At 34.0% G+C, this 19,938-nt stretch overlaps 2 protein-coding genes and 1 pseudogene across 3 annotated transcripts; all 3 read left to right on the top strand.

Moving 5' to 3' along the window:
* The first annotated feature begins 986 nt into the window (after nt 1–986).
* Nucleotides 987–5,603, top strand: LOC114370327 (dnaJ protein ERDJ3B-like). The gene is made up of 10 exons (XM_028327642.1): nt 987–1,197; nt 1,329–1,477; nt 1,558–1,693; nt 1,954–2,065; nt 2,420–2,536; nt 2,800–2,886; nt 4,585–4,644; nt 4,739–4,816; nt 5,070–5,141; nt 5,245–5,603. Exons 1-10 carry the CDS (start codon nt 1,127–1,129, stop codon nt 5,401–5,403), a joined length of 1,041 nt encoding a protein of 346 aa, XP_028183443.1. The 5' UTR covers nt 987–1,126; the 3' UTR covers nt 5,404–5,603.
* A 2,986-nt stretch (nt 5,604–8,589) lies between these two features.
* On the top strand, nt 8,590–12,236 carry LOC114378546 (annotated as a pseudogene). Its single transcript, XR_003659368.1, has 6 exons — nt 8,590–9,371; nt 9,977–10,474; nt 10,719–10,778; nt 10,944–11,360; nt 11,456–11,543; nt 11,600–12,236. The product of XR_003659368.1 is annotated as a phospholipase A1 PLIP2, chloroplastic-like (transcript).
* Nucleotides 12,237–14,512: 2,276 nt separating this feature from the next.
* Nucleotides 14,513–19,231, top strand: LOC114378541 (proteasome subunit alpha type-5-like). Its single transcript, XM_028337162.1, has 9 exons — nt 14,513–14,673; nt 14,780–14,861; nt 14,960–15,040; nt 15,580–15,693; nt 15,769–15,870; nt 16,304–16,362; nt 17,877–17,979; nt 18,692–18,757; nt 18,860–19,231. Exons 1-9 carry the CDS (start codon nt 14,660–14,662, stop codon nt 18,950–18,952), a joined length of 714 nt encoding a protein of 237 aa, XP_028192963.1. The 5' UTR covers nt 14,513–14,659; the 3' UTR covers nt 18,953–19,231.
* The last annotated feature ends 707 nt before the right edge of the window (nt 19,232–19,938 follow it).

Genomic DNA, 19,938 nt, shown 5'->3' with positions numbered 1-19,938 from the left:
GATGGTTGCTACGGAGGATGATGGTCTTCTTGTGATGCATGAGCCCCCTTCGTTCATTAGTTGACTCGTTGGTTGTGTCGTACCTCCAGGATAGTTTTTGCTTTTTTTTTCTTTTTCTTTCTTTTCTCTCATGTACCCAAATAAAAAAGATCAATTTACTTATTCGATGGAGAGTTAGTTTGAACTTTTTTTTCTTCAGATTACAACGAAAACTGCTCACACTCAATTACACAGTGGAAATAAGTTTTTGTGATGTATATCATAGAAATACATAATGAAAACTTATTTTATTGTGAAAGCATTTTCGTCAACATAAATAATAACATTTTTGGAAGGTTTAAATAGTAATGAGGGGTGCCAATAGCAAGCCCCTGACTTTAAGGTCTTTGCGTTGCTTGTAGTTAGCTTTCAAGCCCCATATACTTGTAGACCTTAGGGCTTTGATGCTTGTCTCTGTTTTGTATTTAGTTCAGCTTTTGAAAGAAAAAATCTTGGGATCTATATAAATAGGAAAATTTAAAATGCATGTAAAATGTGTTAGTAAAAACTGCATTACATTGGATCGATCAATTATTTAGAGAGTGATCCAAACGGAACCTTAATTTCTTTTGATCTTTGGATCAGATGATTTTTGGCTCAAACGTATGAACACTCCATGTGAATGGGGGAAAAACGGGAGAGAATAGAGTATCCATATCCAACGTGTAAATGTAGGATTAGTATATTGGTAGGAACATACAAAGTGTACGTGGTTCTGGAAATTAATTTTAAGCTCATAATTAATTTGATACATTTTTATATGTTTGTTTCACCGTAAAAAAAATTTAAAATTAATTTTAGATTAAAATAACTTTTAAGTAACTTTTATATTAAATTTAAAATTTTATAATAAATTTTAATCCTAAGTTAATTTTATAATAAAACATCTAAATATAAAACATATTATTTCAAAATCAATTTTTTCACTCATCCAAAACACACTAAATCTTAGTCCTGCGCGGAATCAGTTTCAGTTTCAGGAACTTAATCCCACCCCTGCCACCAACACATACATATATTTACGTTTGATTTGATTTGGTTTATCCTCGCAAGTCTGAATCTCGTAACAAGATCCAATTTTCCTCCCATGGCTAGTCCAAGAGCCAACCTCTTGTTCCTCCTATGGCTTCTGTGTTATTCTCTCTACGCCATTGCCGGGTATTACTTCTCTCTGCTCCACTATTTGTTTTCTTATTATTCTCTCCAGACCAATGATCGCAAGGAACGAGGACACACAACACAACTTGCAATGCAAGTTTTGTTGTTAATTTATGAATGTTTTTGGACAGAAAGAGCTATTACGACGTACTTGAAATCCCGAAAGGCGCGTCGGAGGAGCAGATAAAGAGAGCGTACAGGAAGCTGGCGTTAAAGTACCATCCCGATAAGAACCCTGGCAACCAAGAAGCCAATAAGAGATTTGCCGAAATTAACAATGGTAGGTATATCAATTTTCCTATTTTCTTATTTTATTAATTAATTCATGTTTTGTTGTTATATTGTTGAATCAATATATAGCGTATGAAGTACTCTCGGACAGCGAGAGGAGAAGCATTTACGATAGGTACGGCGAAGAGGGCTTGAAACAGCATGCTGCCGGAGGCGGCAGAGGTGGTGGCGGAATGGGAATGGAATTCCAAGACATTTTCGCCTCGTAAGTCGCTTTATGTTAGTGAGTGTGTCAATTTGTAAATATTTTGACTGTGTTTGCTTTAACTTTAGGCACACGCTCCCATGCACGTTTTATTACAAGTACCAATTCAGAACTTTTGATTCAACGAACCGTTTGAGAGTCTCCTAATGTTAAACCAAACACCCACTGTTAAACCAAACATGCACGAAATTTGTGTTCTTGTTCAGTGGGTTTGAGTGTTGAATTTGTGTTTCTTAGTTTACTGTGGATGCTTCTTTCAGCTTCTTCGGGGGAGGTCCAATGGAGGAGGAAGAGAGAATTGTGAAAGGTGATGATGTGCTTGTTGAATTGGATGCAACGCTCGAGGATTTGTACATGGGAGGTTCCTTAAAGGTGAGGTCATATCTAATTATCTATAACCACTCTTCTCTTGTTGCATTTCCATGCATTAGATTTGTATATCTGTTCATGAGATACATTCAAGTGAGATTATGATAGGCTGGTATGTGTGTCATGTCTCTTATTTTTTTAACATCAATGGCATTTTGTGCCTCGGATATAGATGGAAATAAAATTAAATTGAAGTAATTAGAATACACTCACTGTAAAGTTTGGCAGTATTATCTATTTGCTATTATTATTTGTTCAGCACTCTGGTTTGTTAGTAGTATAAAAGTTCTCAGGTATTAGGCGATTGCTTCTCAATCTCTCCTTTATGACCCTTGGTTCTTACATTTTTATTATCAGGTTTGGAGGGAGAAAAATGTTTTAAAGCCAGCATCTGGGAAGAGACTCTGTAACTGTAGAAATGAGCTTTATCACAAGCAAATAGGTCCTGGGATGTTTCAACAGTTCACGGAGCAGGTAAAACATCTTTAAGAATGTTAAAAGGATGGATCTTTTTCTTGTTTTTTTTGTCTTCTCATTGGGATGCATACTTTATAATACAAATACACAAATTCTTCCTAGATGACATTGTTTGTATCTGAAACTTCTAGCTAATTTTCAAGACCTGACAATTGTTCTTCTCTTTTATTTGGGAGAGGGGGTATGCACAGGTTTATTTTATTCCTATTGCTAAACATGTCTGGAAATTTTCACTCCTATTTCTTAATTTACCTGTTCAGGTCTGTGACAAATGTCCAAATGTTAAATATGAAAGAGATGGTCATTTCATCACTGTTGATATTGAGAAAGGCATGCAAGATGGGCAGGTAATCTTTCAGCAAAGTTTATATATAAAAACTTTAAGCAATGGGAAATAATGAATAGTATCATGTCTTACATCCCTTTTTATATAAGCTCGTCTCTATAAGGTGTGAGGCATAGGTCTCAAGCCACAAAATAAGGTTTGGAATGTGTATACACAAGGAATAAACACTAGGATAGCAAGTTGGTTTTGGTAGTTAACACAATTGGTTACAGCAACAGTTAGTTAGAAATTTGAGTTAAGGTAGTAGTTGTGAAGAATAGGAATAGTTGGACTAGTTGTTAGCTAACTGAGTTAATCAGTTTTGAAGGGCCACTACTACCTTGAGAGTTTTATCTCCTTGTATCTACACATAACTGAATTAACAGAATTTTTCATCTGTGTCTTTATTCATCACTTTCTTTCCAATTTTCGGTCTTCACATATAGTTTAGGTTCCTATCACAAGGTAAGTCAAATCTTGTCCATCCAAATTCTGAAGACACTAGGACTCCATTGGATAATAAAATTGGAATTAAGATATAATTAATGAGTCTGATCTAAACTCTATTTGAGTTTGAATTGATTCGAAATCATTATCATACACCATTGTATGTTTGAATTGTACTCTGAATTTTATAAATTCCGTTCCACGATTTCACTTCAATTTCAACCGATAAATCCTGCAAGAATTACAATGTGTGCAAATTTGTACATTTATTTATTTATCAACATTAAAAATAAGGGGAAAAGACCATCAAACACATTTTTAGAGTTTTCTGATGACCATTAGAGCACAAACTGGACAGTGGCTCAATATAGGCTAGCACAAGAAAATTTGGATTTCACTGTTGAAAAATATGGGTGCACATGAAAAGATAAAATGTAACTGTTTTAACTATTTAACACGAGTACATGCATCGAATCTGATTGAATGATGTCATCATTCGTTCTATATCGATTAGTGGAGCCCTTTGTTGCTATTTTTTAGTCCAATCCATCAAGGAACTCCAGAGCTATAGTAGAAGTCTAGAAAAAATAAAGTGTTCGAGCAGGGGTTGGTTATCCAAAAAAATGTTTTTCTTTGCTTGTCTGCTTGAAAGAGAGAGATCTATATAGACAGAGCTCATGGAAATAGAAATAGAGAAGTTAAGGGATTGTTTTAAGTGCATCAAATTCTAATTTCTGAAGAAATACCAAGATGTAGAAGGCCAATTTCCGATTTGAAAGGGTGTTCTAGATTAAGCTGAAGACACAAATTAAGGTGTTGTTTGAAGGAAATAATGAAAACACCAAAGTGTTGTTTTCGTCATCTCCTTTATGAAATTTGGAAATATGAATCTAAATGAAGGCATGTTCAATTTTTGTTATTAATAAAAAGAATATCAACCGAAAGTGAAAACAAAAGTCAAACCAAACACCTCCTAAATTGTATGCACTTGCTTGGTGCAATAAAAATGTGCTTAGGAATGTATTTTGTTTCAATTTCATCACAAATTTATTTAGTTTTCCTTAGCAAGAAAGTTGAGCAGAAAACCATTTTGCATCCTCTCCAATCAACGAGGACAAATCAAAAGCTTTCACTCCATTTTCACACCCTCTATTTTGTCATAATGGTGTGCTAATTGTTTGTGAAGGAAGCTTGCTAAAAGCATCCCCCTTTTCAAATTTAAATTTGCATCATTAGTGGTGCAGTTGAGTCACCAGTTTTTGTCCCTTTACAGGAAGTGCTATTTTTTGAGGATGGTGAGCCCATAATTGATGGAGAGTCTGGAGATCTAAGGGTTAGTAACTTAGTTTTTTCATGTTTTTATAACAACTGTTTTGTATGCATGGTAACGTGCAGTTTGCTTACAATATATATGGTATTTTAAGCAGATTCGTATCCGAACAGCACCCCATGACCTCTTCAGAAGGGAAGGCAATGACTTGCACACCACTGTCACTATAACACTGGTAAACATTACAATAATTCGCAACTTTGTATTGTTATCAAATATCAATTGCATGATCTGTACCATGTTCCTAGCTATATTGGACAGGTTCAAGGCATGTAACAGTAGACTAACAGTATTTTTTTTTATCCGTAGGAAAGTATACTAATCTATTCGAGGAATTAAAACATTTTGTGATTTTGAAAACCATTAACTCGTCTCTTGTTGTCCTTAAAATTCTATGTGCATTTTTATTTTTTAAAATATATCTTCAGGTTCAAGCACTTGTTGGCTTTGAGAAGACTGTTAAACACCTAGATGAGCATCTGGTGGACATAAGCACGAAGGTGAGCATAAAGTAACCTTGTTGCAGGTCACATTGGAATTGATACGAAATTTAACTTTGTGTAAGAAAAGGCACATATCTGACAGACTTCTTTTGATCATTAGGGAATCACAAATCCAAAGCAAGTGAGGAAGTTCAAAGGAGAGGGCATGCCACTGCATATGAGCACAAAGAAAGGAGATCTTTACGTCACGTTTGAGGTTCTGTTCCCAAACTCACTAACAGAGGAGCAGAAAACAAATATAATAGCAATTATTGATTAGAATACAGGATACGTGTTATTTTGCTCATTATGTCCTCATGTAACATGATTAGGTGGTTATAGTTATAGTAATAGTAAAGCTTGAGTTTCCTGTCTCCCTCTTGTTAGTTATTTTTTTCTTATACAACGTTGAAGCATGTCTTCTTGGCATGTTATTATTTTTTGTCAAGATACGAAGAAGCTTAGAAGACCTTTCTTACATTGACTTTGTGCCGTGTCTGAAATCATTACTCGAGTTAGTGCTGCTCAGTTACTCGGTCATGGTTGATCACACACTTAAAAATGAGAGAAAATAGGGAGAAGCTAGTGGGTTGCAGAGAATAAGTTTGCTCTTTGCTAATGACATCAAACTTATAGTTGGCTGTCTCGCTGAAATTTCTATTTGTTATGGTGGTAACTTGGAACAATAAAGAGTAGGTTTTATATGCTGAAATTGAGATTATCCAACTTGATTAGATGAAAATCAGTATTACTTGTTTCGCACGACAAAAGTCACGTTATTCTAGGTTGATTTAGCAAACGAGTCGCCAAGCAACACTAGCATAGACTCATTTTTCTAGTTTAATAAGTATCTATAGCTTCTAAAGATAAGTTTTGTTTGAGTAGTCTAATTCAAAAAAATATTTTAAAAGAATCGATTTTCTTTCAAAACAAACCGCCTTATTTAAGATAAACTATTTGTAAAACATGAATAAAAAAGGATTAAATCTTATGCTCCTAAATTTATGAACCAGCTTGCCTTTTTTTGTACATGTTTCTTGTGATGGTTACCATTATCCTCGAACACAAATGTAGAAATAACACCTTTAAAGCGAAGATAATTTAATTTCTTGATGTACTATAGGCAACCTGGATTGTAGGCAAATCCTTTTGCCGACACTTGCACATCTACAAAAAATCCTTTTGATGTTCCTAACTTGTTTCAAAAGTTTCAGAGCCGTTTGTTTAGGTTTTTAAACAATATGGTTTTAAATTAAAGGAATATTAAAAGTAATTTATATGTTTTTAGAGATTTTATAAAAACCCAAAGCTACTTTTTTTATTACCAATGTAAACGTACTTTTAATTTCTGAGTTAAATACAGTTGCATTTTTTTCAAGAACTACTTAAAACAGTTTAAAATAATCATAAATCTATTTTTTTATATTTTTCATAAACTTATACAAGCATACTAAATGTTCAAAAGTAATTATAGTAATTTTTCATTAAAAAAATAAAAATAAACCGTCCCAGTAGCTCTAAAAACTAAATTGCATTTTTACACATTCTGAAAATCATTTTTTTAAGAGCTTAAACCAATGAACCCTTATCTTACTACTCAGTTCGTGTTGAATTAATTTATTTTGAAGAAATAATTACTTTTTCCAACAGCTTCTTGAAAGCTTTTTTTAAAAAAATATATATTTTTCTTAAATTAATAAAAATATATGCTTACAAGACACAAATTGATTTTAAGATTATGAAGATGTGCAATGTATACAAAAGTTAAATAATGACCAATTAATTGCTTCTAATGCCATTATGGAGGTTATCCATCATAAACAAAGTCAAGTTTTTTTTTTTTTTTTTTTTTTGTGGTGGTCCAAGAGAAACAGGTGAAACATTCCTCTATTGCACTTTAATTGCAAATTCAAGAAGTGAAGGTCAAATTATCTTAACAACTGTCTTATTTGGGATAGTTGTGACACTGTTATATGGTGGTCGGATTACACATTCTCTATTTAAGATATCTATTGTAAAGGTAGATTCATTTTGCTCAATAAGTAAACAGTCTAATCTTGCAAAGCTAATTAGAGAAACAACAACAATTTGAAAAGAAACACCCTTGACAAAGGGATATGCTTTAGAAGCATTAGAACATTCATTAAAGGATATTCTAGATTGTGATGCTCTATTTGGGGAAAAAGTAATGGTATTAGGAGGAGATTTTCATCAAATACTTATTGTTGTTCAAAAAAGTATCAAGGCACAAATCATTTTTACATGTATTGTTAAGTCTCTTTTATTTGATATCACAAAGGTTCTACATTTATGCCAAAACATGTGCATTGGGAATACTATTGAACCTACCAAACACGATGATGGTCAAAATTCCCCACCAATTTGCAATAATGTGGGAAAGAAGAAGTTCAATACAAAAGCTTATAAAAAAACATTTTCCCAATTAGAATCTCATACATGGGATGCATCTTAGATGTGATAATGAAATAAAATGCAAACACACTTGCACAACACGAATGAGTTATAATTTTAGCACAATAAATATGGAGACAGATAGGGGCAACACCAACAAATTATTTCGATCATATTTTTTATGTTTGTGTATATAGTAATTACACTTCTTTATACCATTGTACTATTGACATGCATACAATATTCAAAAATCATATTAAACGAATATTAGTATATACTTACCAATGTATTATGAAATAAATTCTAAAAATATTTTAATTTTAGTAAAAAAATGCGAAATAAAAATATGAACACACAGATGTGATGATACCAATATTTTTACAAGTTTGTATTATTAGAATATGACTCCATAAAATAAAAAAAAATAGGATATCAAATTATCATATTTCCATAAATAATTGAGGCATAAGAAATAAAATAATTACATATATGGACATGTATTTAGAAAAAAATATTAAACTAAAACTAATAAACACATCCATTCATAATAACATAAATTTGTAATATATCAAATTTAATATAATAGGAATGCGGGCATGCAGCATAGGGAAAAAAAGTGGCCTCGAGAGAACATTGTTAAAATAAAAAAGAGATGCTAAATTAAAATGAAAATTGACTATTAAATATTTAAAATCTGCGTTTTGAACAAGGAAAGTGTTATTGTGACGGGTATGGCGTTTAGTAGCAACCGATATTACCCGTGACGCACAGGGCGATCCTCCAGAATAGAAACAATAGGAAGCAGAACTATTAATGCTTTTACCGACACGTCACCAGAAGTACGCGTGCACTGCATCTACCTATGACGTGGCACTTTCATCTAAAAGTTTGGAAGCTGTCAGAGATGCACGCGCTTTTTTCTACTCTCAAATCGCAATTCCCAAACCAAACACGGAAAATCCCCCCTTCATCAGAACGACGCCGTCGCTCCAGAGAACACTATTTTGTCTATTTAACACCAAGAAACACGTCACCAGAAGTAGACACACGTAGTACCATAGCTAATTGTGAGAATTATTAATTTTATTGTGCCTTTTTCGGTTGCCCTTCTTTAAATGCTCTCTCTCTCTCTCTCTCTCGTTTTGAAGAAGAACATTAAATTAAACCACAGTGAAGAAGTAACTAAACCAAACTGCGAAACGCTGAACATTTGAAGCAAATTAAAAAAGAAGAAATCATCGTTGTTGTGGACATTGTGTTTGTTTCCTAAGAAGAATGGAAACTATGTGTTTAAAATCTGGGATAGTTCCCACGATCTCTATTAGTGGGTCGCTGGACGCACGTGCCAATCCTTCCCAGGTGAGCACGGTGGGGCGCTCCGCATCGGATAAACCGCCGCAGAGGTCGGTGTTTTCGAGATTTTCCTTTTGGTACCCTTTGGAATCTCTCTGGCCTCGGGGGAACAACAGCAGGTACAAGGGGTTGGCCCTCGACGACGCCGTTTTGTCGGACAACAACGCCGAAGCGAAGGCCGTTGGAGATGACGGAACGGAACGGCAGACCGGAAACTGGGTTTTGAAGATTCTGCATGTGAAGTCCCTGTGGGAGGGGAAACAGCGCGATGAAGAGGAGGGATCGGTTCGTGATCAAACTCAAACCAATTACGAGGAGGAGGAGGAGGTGTGTGAATGTGATGCTTGCGATGAAGTAGAGGAGGCTCAATTCGATAGAGGCTCGTTTTCGAGAATGCTTCGGAGGGTATCGTTAGCCGAATCTAGATTGTACGCTCAGATGTCACACTTGGGGAACTTGGCTTACGATATACCTAGAATCAAAGTATGAGACTTGAGATCTTCCTCTTTTAATTTTGGTAAACCGTAGGATTTGGTCGGTTTCATTCTTCTTTTGTTTTCTATTTGTGCTTTTTTATTGTTTTGAGCCTGATTCATAGATTTTTTAGACCTCAGATCTTGTCTTGTACTGAACTTATCTGAATCTAGCACACATTGATTGCTTGAAGATTCTGTGGGTTATGATTTGTCTAACTTTTCAAAAACCTATGGAAGGGTTTAAGTTTAAACTTCATGAAGCATTAATCTAAATCGGAAGTGCCTTGTTATGAACTTATGACACTTGTTTCATTTTGTGTCTGAGTTTTCTAATTTAACTAGGATGAAAGTAATTTATAACAACAACAGAATACTTATTATTTATGTGATCTGATCGATGTTGAGCGAATAGTTCTGCAAGGATAGTATGTTGGTGGGGCTATGTTTTTTTACCATTTACTTTTTATAACTATATCATGTTTTTGTACAGCTCTGTTATTGGTTTTTATTCAAATGACATGTTCTGAAATTGATTGATAAATCTAGGAATTTGATTTTCTACAAAAATGCATATAAAACACTAATTTATAATATTTGGATTTGATAATTTAGCCAGGGAAGCTCTTGAAACATTATGGTCTGCGCTTTGTAACTTCATCAATAGAGAAGAAGGAATTGGCAGTGGCAGCAACAGCTGAAAAGGATCCCCAGAAAGTTCAAACTGATGAGAAGGTAGACGAAAAAGAAGAGAGAAAGGATCCTAAGAACGGTGAATACAAGATAAGTGCAACTGCTGCTTATAATATTGCCGCCTCTGCTGCCACTTATCTGCATTCTCAGACTAGAAGCATATTTCCATTGAAATCCTCAAATGCTGTGGCTGGTGAAGGTTCACTTGCAGGGAACAATGAAAGCCTTGACAGTGTTAACATGCTAAACACAGAGGTGGCATCTTTGATGGCAACTACTGATTCGGTGACAGCAGTGGTTGCAGCAAAGGAGGAAGTAAAGCAAGCTGTTGCAGATGATCTGAACTCTTCACATTCAACACCCTGTGAATGGTTTGTCTGTGATAATGACCAGAGTGGTACAAGATTTTTTGTTATTCAGGTAGGGAGAATTAATTGAGGGCATGTTATTGCTTTGTGCACTATAATTGTACTTGTAAGTTTGCTGTGATTTGCGAGAATTTGTGAGCTTATATATGATAAAATCATTATTATTGTGGTTCCCAACATTTATTTGCGTTATTTATCTGATGATATTTTAGACTGTCTGTAATTCACTGCCAGTTTTGGATGCATATTTTCTGTAGTGCCTTTTCTTATTAGGTTTAATTAATAAATATATGTAGGGTTCTGAGACATTGGCTTCCTGGCAAGCAAACCTACTTTTTGAGCCGATTAAATTTGAGGTAATTGTCTATATTGCATACTAAAGTAGTTTTTCTCATGTCATTCTTGTTATAGGGGAATTTCATTCTTTTTACGGTTATAAATAAATACTTTTGAATCTTTCTTATTGTGTATCTAATTATCTATCCTGAAATTGACATATTGATGTACACATTTTTGCCCAGGGTTTAGATGTACTTGTGCACAGAGGTATATACGAGGCTGCTAAAGGGATATATCAACAGATGTTGCCAGAGGTACATGCTCACCTAAAATCTCGAGGCTCTCGTGCTACTTTTCGGTTCACTGGGCATTCCCTTGGTGGAAGCTTGGCATTACTTGTGAATCTCATGCTGTTGATAAGGCATGAAGTGCCGATCTCCTCTCTACTTCCTGTGATAACATTTGGTTCCCCATCCATCATGTGTGGAGGTGATAGTCTGCTAGAAAAGTTAGGTTTGCCTAAGAGCCATGTTCAAGCAATTACAATGCACAGAGACATAGTACCACGAGCATTTTCTTGCAATTACCCTAATCATGTTGCAGAACTATTGAAAGCTGTCAATGGGAACTTCCGTAGTCATCCTTGTCTCAATAAACAGGTAAAGTTCTGGTTTTCAAAAAGTTTTGAAGTGGATAAAGAAATTTCTTTCATATAAATCTCTGAATGACTTCTTCGTGAATTATTTTACTGCAGAAGCTACTATATGCACCAATGGGTAATCTGCTGATTCTGCAGCCTGATGAGAAGTTTTCACCAAGCCATCATCTCCTGCCATCAGGCAGTGGTCTATATCTTTTGTGTTGTCCTTTATCAGAATCCAATGACACAGAGAAGCAGCTCCGAGCTGCTCAGATGGTCTTCTTGAACTCACCTCATCCACTTGAGATATTAAGTGACCGATCTGCTTATGGATCTGGAGGAAGTGTACAAAGAGATCATGACATGAATTCCTACTTAAAATCTGTGAGAACTGTGATCCGCCAAGAACTTAACCAGATCCGTAAAGCCAAGAGAGAGCAACGGCGCAAGGTGTGGTGGCCTCTTTTATTACCTCGTGGAGTTGATACCAGCATTGTTGCTGGGAGGTCCATGATATCAATCAATGTGGGTCAACGCCAGTCACCCTTCTCCGGCGTGATACAAACAGGGAGAGAATCCCTGAAAAGGTTCAGTAGGGTTGTTACATCCCAACATATGCATTTGTTTGTGTTGCTTTTGTTCCCTGCTCGGTTGTTACTCTTGGGAACATATAGCGTAATTAACCTCAAATGAGTATATAAGATGATTCATTATTAAGCATGAGGGACAATTGTATAGGGCGAGGGCACATGCTTTGTAGGACATTACACATTTAGACGATTCTTTATTCATTGATTTCAAAATTGAAATGTTGCGTTCTTACAAGTACTTCTTGTAGAGGAATATTGCCCAAATGTTAATTAATATTTAAAAATTTAATTGTTTTTTCTTTCAAGTTATATGCTTATATTGGTCCCATGTTTTGAGTGTTTGGTTGGACTAACAAAAAATGGGTAAGACTTTGTAAATATTTCTCCAATTCTCAAGGTTGTTGTCGAAAACGAGGGAAATGAAACAATAGTTTGCTTGCCCTTTGTAAGTAAGATATTAAATTCGTCATTTGTGGACCACAATTAACTGAATCTCATAGATAAATGTTTTGATAAAGCAATAGATTACTCATGTTTTACGTGCGTAATCTAAAAAAGGGGCTGGTAGTTGTAACTTGAAAGAGTGGAGGATGAAATAGTTGCTTTGCAAGATAGGTAGACAAGGAAAGACAGTGCCAATTCATGAAAACGAGCTAGATTCTGTTGTTTCCACTCGATGTCTCATTTTATGCACATGCTGATTCACATGCCAAACCAAAAATACCCTACAAACTTTGGAACCAAATTCTTTCGTCTACTCAACAAGTTCTAGTATGCATTATACGCTTGGTGTTTTCACTAGCAAACAAAAACGGAAAAGTCGACACCACCCAGTCCAAGTGGCTTCATTGCCTATCCATCCAACAAAGCAATATTGAGTCTGAATTATAGGTCTTGGACCTTAATTTTTCCAATTTTCGCGTTTTTGGCAGCATTACACAACTTACACGTCGATTTGGATATGGTTAAACAAACCGATTTTGCATCTCATCATTTTCTTTTGGTACCAACTATCAAGCCGTAAGCAAAAATTTATGGAATTGGCTTAGAAAATTAAAATTTAACTCTCAGGAAGGTCAAGAGCAATTAGCTGGTCAAAACTCCTTTAAAAGTTTACCTTAATAATAATATAAGTCGCTGGTCAAGAGCATAGTGGATGGATAATTAGCTATTATCTCTCAGCGATATGCAACATTTTTCATGTTCCTGTTGATTGATGCGGATGGTGGGTCACTAGACACTCATTATTATTGTAAAGATCTTAAAATATCGATGACGGTTGGATATTATTATTCGTAGCGTCAAGCAAGTAGTTGTAAAGATTCAAAGTATTCATGATTTTCATTGGTCTGGAGTCCAAAGCTGCCTAGGGAAATAATTAATCTTCACATAATTGCATCCATACAAGCAAAATAAAGATTAATATTTATTCTCCATGGGACTATCATTTATTTTTTATTGTCAATTTTTTTATCCGTAGTTACTAAGAGTTTACAACATTTATTGAGCATGCATGGATGAAAACCGAGTTAGACCCCTTAATATTTTTATTTTGAATTTGAAATAGAAATGAAATGAAGTAGAATTAATAGATTTTTTTTTTATATAAATGATAGATGTATAAAATAAATAAAATAGAAATGATATATTATTTAAATAGATAAAAATAAATAGAAAAATTGGATAAGTAGAAGAGTGAATGAAAAGAAAGAAATAAACTGTATAAAGAACCTTTTATACTAACTAAAAAAATTTAAATACACTGACAATAGAATTTTTCTCATACTCTCATCTCAATCACACATATTATCATAGTAAACCTGTTAACTTTTACAAAAATTGTTTTAAAATTTATATATAGAATTTTTTATTTATTTATCATCAATAATAAATCTTTGCACATTATATAAAAACAAAAATATTAAAAAGTTAAATTAAAATTAAAAAATATTTAACTTTTTCTAAATTAAAACAAAAAATCAAATGAAACAAATATTTAGGGGGGGGGTGTTTTTCACATATGAAGGCCACAAAAAAAAATTCCAAAGAATGTTTACACAGCGCTTTGGACACCCAACAATATAGTGAAAGGACTAAAATACCCTTTACCTTTTTTACGGGTCGACTATGATTCATATATATGATGTTTAATTGAATGATGTATTTAGATGTTTTTTAACAACAATTGATAAATAAATAAATTTGATATTTTTTTATACATGTAAATATTTATTAAACCTATGATTTTTATTTATAATTTATATATGTAAATAAATTAATTATTAGATAAAAAATAATCATCACAAATTTATTATGTAAATTTACATGTTCATTAAATATAAATTATAAATATTAGTATTATATATAATGATATTATTTATTTATAACATAATGTATCTATTAACTTAGTTGATTTGAGAGTCCTATTAATAATGCAGAAACGTAAGTTTTTGGACCATTAACAATTCATATTGTATCAACTGCCCAGTAAAGAAACCCAGATATGTATGGGCCGGGCCCAACTGTATATGGGCCAGTTGACCCATGCGACTTGAAATTTCATGATTTCATGGTCCCACCCACCTCCAAAATGAACAGAGGAGGAGAGAGAGAGTTTACACGGCAAGCCCCTTGAGCAAGAAAGCAAGCAAATTAGGCAGAGTGAGTGAGGAGCAAGCAAATAAAACCCAAACAAACGCTTCTCATTCTCTCTCTACTCGTTTTGAAGATGTTTCTCACAAGGTGAACTCCTCCCTCCCTCTTTTGCTGCAAAATTTGCATTTCCATTTAATTGAGGAACTGATTAGGGGTTTTCTGTTTGTTTAATTGCGTGAGTGAAATCTAACAGGACTGAGTATGACCGAGGAGTCAACACCTTTTCCCCCGAAGGACGTTTGTTTCAGGTTGAGTATGCAATCGAAGCCATCAAGGTTTGTCGCTTTCGTCCTTCATTGTTTCATCCGTCCGTCAGAATTTTGTTGGAGCTGTTGCATTCTAAATTCCCTTTTTGTTTGTAAATGGGTTGCAGCTGGGATCAACTGCGATTGGGTTGAAGACCAAAGAGGGTGTTGTCCTCGCAGTTGAAAAGCGCATCACTTCGCCGCTCCTGGTCCGTTTTTTTTTACTTTTTAATTTTGTTACTGATTTTTTAATAATCTCACTCTGACATTTATACTAATTTTTAACTATCAGTTTACAATTTGATGGAATTAACCAAGAAACTTGAGCAAAATATTGATCGCTAACACTTGACACATGTGCTTCACATAAAATTGATTTTTGGGGCCAAGCTGTTGGTTTTTGGACACACTTCTGAATTTTGATCGTTGGTGTTCATTTTAGATACAATGCGTTCTCTGCATATAGTCATATATTATGAAAAATAATGCTGTTCATTTTACTGTGATATTGTTCTGTACAGGTATTCTTCATTTTTGTTTTTGGGTGAGACGAGATCCTTTTTTTTTTTATCATTTATTGTCAGGTTGTCTTCTCTGCATACGATAAACGTCTAATATACTTATAACCACATTTATAGTTTATAATTTTATATGGCTTTTATTTGAGAGAAAGAAACACAATTATCTTGTACTGATTACTTTTGCTTTGCACTTTCATTGATTTGCTTGCATGAAACTTCCCTTTCAGGAGCCTAGTAGTGTTGAGAAAATTATGGAAATTGATGAGCACATAGGTTGTGCAATGAGTGGGTTGATTGCAGATGCTCGAACACTTGTTGAGCATGCACGGGTGGAAACTCAGGTATTGTTAACCTTATAGTATATTTTAGGTAGTTGATTAGCTAATGATTGACATATTTTGGTTTATTGTTCACAGAATCATAGGTTCTCCTATGGTGAGCCGATGACTGTTGAGTCCACCACCCAAGCTCTTTGTGATCTAGCCTTGCGTTTTGGTGAAGGTGATGAAGAATCCATGGTAAAGAACTTCTCAGCTTTGATATTTGTGTCTATTTTTGTTTGCTTGCTTTATGATGCTTCTATTTAGGAAAAATAATTTATAAACATTTCTTGCAAAGTTGCTTCTTATTTATGTATCTGCTAATTATACTGGTGTCTTACGTATTGCATTTGACGAATGTTGATTGGAAATATAAACAAGAGTTATTTACCTGAAAATTTCAGAACGCACAGATATCCTCATATTGCATCAATTATTGAATGTACAACATTTATAGTTTATAATTAAATGTGTAATTCATAGTATAAGATGCTTTTCAGACAGACTGGTTCAGTAGCATTTGCCTATAAACTGCTTTACTTTTGTACAAAATACTAAATGGCTGTGTTCTTGTCACAATAGACCATCATGTATGCATTTTAACATGTACCATATCTTTTCTCTTTGGCAGTCTCGCCCATTTGGAGTTTCTCTCCTCATTGCTGGCCATGATGAGAATGGACCTAGCTTGTAAGTATTTGTTCCATCTGTCAGGAAATGGCTACTTGTGGTTAGTGTGATGAAGTTGTTCTTTTGGCTCGTTTTCTGTGTTTGGCCAGTGATTACATTTAAATGTTTGTTTGCCTATGTTATAGAATTTAGGTGGGAAAGAGAAAGAAACAGAAAGATAGAGAAAGAAAGAGGGAAAAAGAGAAGGAAAGAAAGAAGAAACAGAATTGAGAGGATAGAAGGAAAGAGAAGAGAAACAGAGAGGTCAAGGAAATGTGCACTGCACTCTGTGATTATCATGCAGCCTGTCTAAAATACAACAGACTTGCCTTATTTGTAGACAGCTACCTAGCAGCCATACAATAACAGTAGCTGCCTAAAACTAACTAACGAACATCCTTTTCCTTTTATATTTACATAACAGTCTAAATCTATGATATTAGTGTTCGTTTTAAATTGATGTCATTATTCATAGTATATTATGCTTTTCTCTGGGGATTAGTGGAATTACAAAATAAAAAAGGAATTCTGGACATAAAGTATTTCAAGAACAATTAAAATTTTTGCTGATTGACCTTGACCATGATGAAAGGGGTTATTGAGTAATCACTTATTGACTTGATTAACTACTTGGGTATTGAATGGTTTCTAATTTGGGCATATTTTTTGCTAAGAATTCCTTTTCTTTAATTTCTGTCTTTTTTTCCAGTCCTTGAGGATAAGTCCTCTTCTGTCGTCCCTTAAAGCCTTTATAACTATTGTGAGTCAAAAGCTTAAAAAAAGTAATTTTAAGATTCTGAAAAATGTGAGTTTTTGTAGAGACTGTTTTAGAAGCTATTCACTGTAGTTTTGAAAAATAATATAAAATCTGATCGTTTTCAGATTCGATTTTTTTCCGAAAAAGCTTATGGCTTACCCAAACATGTTAAACATATTTCAAAAGCGATTTAAAAAAAAATCATAAAGAATGCACTGTATATTTTGCCGTCCTTTGTTGAAGGAAGTAGGAACTGTCATTTTCTGCAGTTATTTCATAGTCATGTAGTACTGTCTCACCTTATCACTCTTTTTACGGTTTAAAGAGAATGACATTTTAGGTTCAACAATGTATCTTTACCTTCTACTACCATTGATTTGTGGCATAAATTAATTTTGTGGTTCAGCTGTCTACCCTGCAAGTTTGACTTTCAATAAAGTATGCATTGGTGTTTTAGCTTCTGAATAAAGATCAGTTCATGATTGCAACTTGCAAGTTTTACTTTCTTAACCAGGAAACAATTGAGGGGTAGAGTGTAGGTCACTTACCTAAAAAGGTTTAAGGCTCTATTGTAAACACTTTTCATATTCATGTATGTCACAGACACACTAATGCAGATCATGAGTATTCTGTTTTTGTTGGTGCCTACTTCCTAGGCTTTATTGCTTCAGTCACTAGATGATATGTAGTTTTATATTGCTGCTGGTCTTGTTCCCATCCTTTTTCATTGGACTTCTGATGTGTTCACATTACTGAATTGAAACGTTCTAATTATCAGATACTACACTGATCCATCGGGCACATTTTGGCAATGCAATGCAAAAGCTATTGGTTCAGGGTCCGAAGGCGCAGACAGTTCTCTACAAGAACAATTCAACAAGGTATCAACAATTTAATATTGATTGTTTCAAAACCTTCTGTTTATAACTGTAAATTTATAGTTGATGGGTTTGGAAATCAGAAAAGAGTGAAAACATAAAGAAATGAGGAGACCTCATACTCATCACTCTTGGCAGGGCAGCTAGAGTAAAATGAAAACATGCTATACAATAATTACCCACAATTATAAATAATGTATGAAAGAGGTAATACTATTCAAATAATATATTCATTTTATCTGGAATCACAAAAATTAAACTTCACCTTACTTTTTATTTTACTTACTGAGAAGACAAAACAAACCATGCCATATGATCTGCAGAATTGTTTCTTTTATTTAATCCTATTTTCAATTCCTGTCTTACCATGTAAGTATACTTAACTGTTCATTTGATACTGGTCCCTTTTTTTCTACCTGTTTACATTTCTACGAAGCATAATGACTTTTGTGCAACTTTATGTTCACCATCTGTGTATTGTCTTGGAAAATGTTAAACTAGTCAAATTAATGCAATGCCAAATCTTCCTCAATTGTTTTGTCTATGCACTGCCAATGTTGCTCTGAAGGATTATCTCTCACTAGACGCTTCTTTTAGCTCCTTCAGAGTGTTTTAGTAATAATTGATTATTTTTCTAAAATTATGCCGAACCATAACGTGCTGTAAGATGACTTTTAAAACACTGCAATTTGGTGTTAATTAATATGTTGTGCAGGACCTAACCCTTCAAGAAGCCGAGACAATTGCTTTATCCATTTTGAAGCAAGTTATGGAAGAGAAGGTATGGATAAAATCTGATGCATGATCTGCGAATTAATTGATGCCCCGCCTAAATGGAATGGAAAATAAAAAATAATTGTTTCTTTTGTATTTTTCATCTTAGGTCACTCCCAACAACGTTGACATTGCCAAGGTGGCTCCAACATATCATCTTTATACCCCCTCTGAGGTGGAAGCTGTGATAAGCCGTCTATGATTTTCTTTTTCATGATTTTCTCTATTCAGCATTTCTTTCCTATTCTTCTTGCCTGTACGTCTTATTATTTAGTATTATGCGGGAACTTTTTTGGTGGATGATGCTGTGTTGTGCTACACTTGTGGCCAAGTTGTACACTGTATGAGATTCTGGTGTCATATTTGCTGCATTCAGTCTAGTTGAAATTGAGGACTAAAAAAGTTTCAATGGTTGGGAAAATCGAGAACTATTATCCGAATGGGGAGACAATGAAGGAAAAAAGAATTACACTACGATTTATATGCATTATGTATATGCCATTAAAAGAAATATGACTTATTTTTTACTGTTTTTTAATCCTTGAAGGCAAAGTAAATTGCTCACCATGGTCACATATGTCATTTTAAATATAGTTTGCGATTGGATATTTTTAAAAAAGAAATTATAATATCGGTTCCTGTTTTTTTTTTTTTTTGGGAATCTATTTATATTTAAAAATAAAAATCAAATTATAATAAAGTTTTAAAGATGTTTTTAATTGATTTTAAAAGAACATAAATTTTAAGTATTTTTGTTCTCTAGGTTTCCTCCTTTCTCTTCGTTTATTATTTTGCCCTAGATAATAAATGGAGGTATAATGGATCCGTTACTCCATGTTCATTTTTTTCCCTTCGTGAATTAAGAAAAGGCAAACTGGGTAAAGATTTTAAATTTACGGCACAGCTAGATTCAACGAGCAGAGAATACTTATTTTATTCATGTGAGGTAGGATGATTACATTTATGTTTCCATGGCAACACATAAGATTCTCTTGGCCGATCAATATGCCGTAATACTTTGATAGTACATTTCATAAATTGCAGACATTGTAGACTCTTTTTACTTGGCAATAAAACAAGCAAGTGGGAAGATAAGAACACTGGGATCCTCACTTATACAGCTCTTCACAAGAAGCTCACTTGTCTTTCATACAATTGGAAGCAGAAACTGAATCAGAGATCAATTTT

The sequence above is a fragment of the Glycine soja genome, chromosome 2 (assembly GCF_004193775.1).
Source record: "Glycine soja cultivar W05 chromosome 2, ASM419377v2, whole genome shotgun sequence".
NCBI lineage: Eukaryota > Viridiplantae > Streptophyta > Magnoliopsida > Fabales > Fabaceae > Glycine > Glycine soja.
Note: the sequence above shows the minus strand (reverse complement) of the source record. Positions and strands in the feature narration are given on the sequence as shown.

Coding starts and splice junctions, on each gene's coding strand:
- LOC114370327 (XM_028327642.1), top strand. CDS start 1,127: ATGGCTAGTCCAAGAGCCAACCTCTTGTTCCTCCTATGGCTTCTGTGT. Junction 1,198..1,328: donor TCTCTCTACGCCATTGCCGG/GTATTACTTCTC, acceptor GTTTTTGGACAG/AAAGAGCTATTACGACGTAC. Junction 2,537..2,799: donor TTCAACAGTTCACGGAGCAG/GTAAAACATCTT, acceptor TTACCTGTTCAG/GTCTGTGACAAATGTCCAAA.
- LOC114378541 (XM_028337162.1), top strand. Junction 15,871..16,303: donor AAGGTGATGAAGAATCCATG/GTAAAGAACTTC, acceptor TCTCTTTGGCAG/TCTCGCCCATTTGGAGTTTC. Junction 18,758..18,859: donor AGCAAGTTATGGAAGAGAAG/GTATGGATAAAA, acceptor TTTTCATCTTAG/GTCACTCCCAACAACGTTGA.